The sequence below is a fragment of the Taudactylus pleione genome, unplaced genomic scaffold (assembly GCF_031769625.1).
Source record: "Taudactylus pleione unplaced genomic scaffold, aTauple2 ptg000032l, whole genome shotgun sequence".
Taxonomy (NCBI): Eukaryota; Metazoa; Chordata; class Amphibia; order Anura; family Myobatrachidae; genus Taudactylus; species Taudactylus pleione.
In genome coordinates this window covers 11,807,402-11,810,394 of record NW_028284434.1, presented here as the reverse complement: position 1 = coordinate 11,810,394, position 2,993 = coordinate 11,807,402, and the positions used below count along the sequence as shown (strand labels likewise).

Genomic DNA, 2,993 nt, shown 5'->3' with positions numbered 1-2,993 from the left:
CGCTTGTGTAAGCTTTCTTTTCTAAAATGGAGTCTTACTGCCATTCACAAGATGGTGTCTTGAGGCCAGTCGCAAAATGGCGTCGTCGCAATTAAATTTTAAACTGAACTTGTCTCAGCCAATTATTCAGCTATGACACATGAGACAGTATAAAAATTAACAAACAAGTGCCAGCCGTGTATACAAATTGAGGGTTCAGTCCTTGTTTTTTAATTTTGGCTGTTTATTGTTTTACCATAGCTTGGAATTCTGAAATGAGAGGGGGTAGGGGGAAAACAATTAGTTAAATACCTCTAAACATCCATTTTTGCCTATTTGTGCTAAAATTTATATTCTAAATAAAATAGATTTTTTTGATAATTATGCCTGTATTAATTATTTTTTTAAAAGTTGGATTATGCTCTAAATCTGAAACACTTTTTACACTAAGATTGTACTTACAAGATGAAACATAAGAGCAGATGTATACTCAAAACAACAGAAAGAAATATAACAGTAAAACCTGTTCAGCAGAAGGATTTCTATACCCTAGCACCAAAGGACAGTTTAAAGCACAGATCCTTGAGAAAAACAATTATAATTAGCATAGCATTATAGCTATAATAAACATCTGTTCTTCTATTTTATAAGACTTAAATTGGAACTTTATAGTGTACATGTGCAAAGCAATTGTGACTACAAAATTGATTTGTCTGACCCCTTTACTTTTTGAGTATATTGAAAACTCATTGCTAAGCAGCATATTTATACTATATGCATACAAGACATAAGCATATCTATAATGGGTGTAGGGATTGTGGTGCACATGGGCCCCTGGTTCACCCTGCTCCCAAGATGGGGGTCCGATTGGGCTGAAACAGATGCCATTTTCCCTGCAATTTTTCATAGATATTTGTGAAGAAAGGAAATTTCATGCATGCTTAGAACATAGTAAAGACTTTGCCAAAGTCATTACTATCTTCTGCCCATGCATAATTTTTCCAGGGGAGAGTACCCACATAAAGATTAGCAATTGTTGAATTACCATTGTTAAAAGAGCTCCTATGGGCCTTATTAAAGAAGAATCAAGAAATCAATTTAGAATATTAAGATTACCATCTATTCCAATCTTGCCATCTCCATTAAAGTCACTGTCCTTCATGAACTTTTTGGTTTCCTGCGCTGTCAATTTTCTAGCTTTATCGGAAAAGATCTGCAGGAACCCTCTAATGGTAAAAAGAAGGAGGTATGAGCTATCATGTTTCTAAGTTGTCAGATATCTAGTATGTCTGTATGCCTGATATTGCAGTGTTGTATGGATTCTGGTTAGGCAAAAGTGTGATGCATTTAAAAAATTAGATTTCCTATTTACTGTACATTTTATTTTGCAGTCTGCAAATAACATTTTCAGGTATTCTAGACTAGACTTTAAGTGTTCTGTTTACAGGCCAACTGGTGTAATCATTAGAGATGGATTTATTTTGAGATAAATTGCAATTCAAATTAATATCCTTACCCAACTGTCTCTTCCGTAATGGATCCACTGAGGTCTCTATCAAGCATTTCAAAAACCCTTCTGGCATGATCAGGAGACTTGCCACTAAGACCAACTGACTTAAAGAACTCCTTGTACTCAAATGAGTCTTCTTCTGATAAAAAAGAAAGTTTTATTCCACATACAGTAAGCATCTTCACAACCAACCCTTTTATACCATCTGAAATAAACTGTGATTGTATTTTCTGGATACTTTCTAGGTGCTGTATTATGTTTATATGAAAATTATAAATATAATGTAAGTCTGATTTAAAATGACATAATGCCTCCAATGCCAAATGAAGCAGTTTTTTTAGGCAATGTTTACCATTAAAAATAAAAATAAAATCTAAAATTTTTTCAATTAGTGTGATATCTATCACTGTAACTTAGTAAAATAAAACTATGAAATATAAAATTATTTAGATTATCTTTCTAGTGTACTATAAGTAAACATTAAGCACAGAGATAATACAACCATTCCATTTATGCATATTTTATTTTAATCAATCATCGTTTATCAAAAATAAATAGTGTATTACATAAAAATATATTGCAATTAAATTAAAGCTACCTTTACTACTATAATGTTAGCAATATGCATCACTTTTTGGTTGTGTTTTAGAAGAAGCTGAAGTCTGTAACTTACTTTCTATACTCTGCAGGGCAGCTGCAATGTCCTTAGTGGACAGAATTTCAGTGATAGACATTTTGTGCTGTAAATGAAAAGAAAATCTAGAATTTGTACTTTGCAATAGAAAAGTAACATGGGTCCCCAAGCACTGGTAAATTGGTAGACAGGCAATAGGTCGACAGATATAAAAGGTCAACATGGTGAAAAGGACAACACACAAGAGGTCGACATTGATGAAGTTCAACAGGTACAAAATGTCAATAGGGGCAAAAGGTCGACACAAAAAATGGTTGACTCAAAAGTTGTTTAAATTTTTTTTGTAACCCTAATATTCACAAAGATTTCTAACCCTAATTGCACAAAATGTCAGATGATTGACCATCAACTTGCCAAGGTTCACTGCTATTGCAGTGTTTGAGGTATCATCAATACAATGGTATAACTGACCCACATTAATTGTGTATCCAACCGATTCCACATGGCACACAAAATGTCAAATTTGTTTAAAAAAAAGTGGGAGGGCGAGATGGTCAGAAGTCAAGTAAATTGCCCCATGGATCTGGGCAAATTTAGCTAGATCGTTGGCTAAAACAGTAGCCAATCACAATGTTCATAGTTCCTGTAAACAAAATTGAGCCCTTTTTTAATCGAGCTGAAAGCTATACGCTTTGGATGTTCAGGTGTATCAGTGCTAGATGATGAGAAAAATGCACAGAAAATTTATGAATTTGAGCTGCAGGCAGCATCTGATGACTGACTTGAATCAAATGGTTAAAAGATTCCTGTCAAATGATTTATAAGAAAACTGTGCAGATTGAGCTGATCATGCACTATCAAGGGAAAGTA

At 33.7% G+C, this 2,993-nt stretch overlaps 1 protein-coding gene across 1 annotated transcript; it reads right to left on the bottom strand.

Annotated features, from left to right (window-relative positions):
• Positions 1-223: 223 nt before the first annotated feature.
• LOC148538968 (parvalbumin beta-like) lies at positions 224-2,223 on the bottom strand. Its single transcript, XM_088452099.1, has 4 exons — positions 2,163-2,223; positions 1,496-1,628; positions 1,096-1,205; positions 224-249 (listed from the first exon to the last, which is right to left on the bottom strand). The coding sequence occupies exons 1-4, from the start codon at positions 2,221-2,223 to the stop codon at positions 224-226; spliced, it is 330 nt and encodes a 109-aa protein (XP_088308225.1).
• Between the last annotated feature and the right edge of the window lie 770 nt (positions 2,224-2,993).

Excerpts from the sequence above, each read along its gene's own strand:
- LOC148538968 (XM_088452099.1), bottom strand. The coding sequence starts at position 2,223 with ATGTCTATCACTGAAATTCTGTCCACTAAGGACATTGCAGCTGCCCTG. Across the intron at positions 1,206-1,495 it reads ATTACGGAAGAGACAGTTGG|AGGGTTCCTGCAGATCTTTT; the intron begins GTAAGGATATTA and ends TTTTACCATTAG. Across the intron at positions 250-1,095 it reads TGGCAAGATTGGAATAGATG|AATTCCAAGCTATGGTAAAA; the intron begins GTAATCTTAATA and ends CTCTCATTTCAG.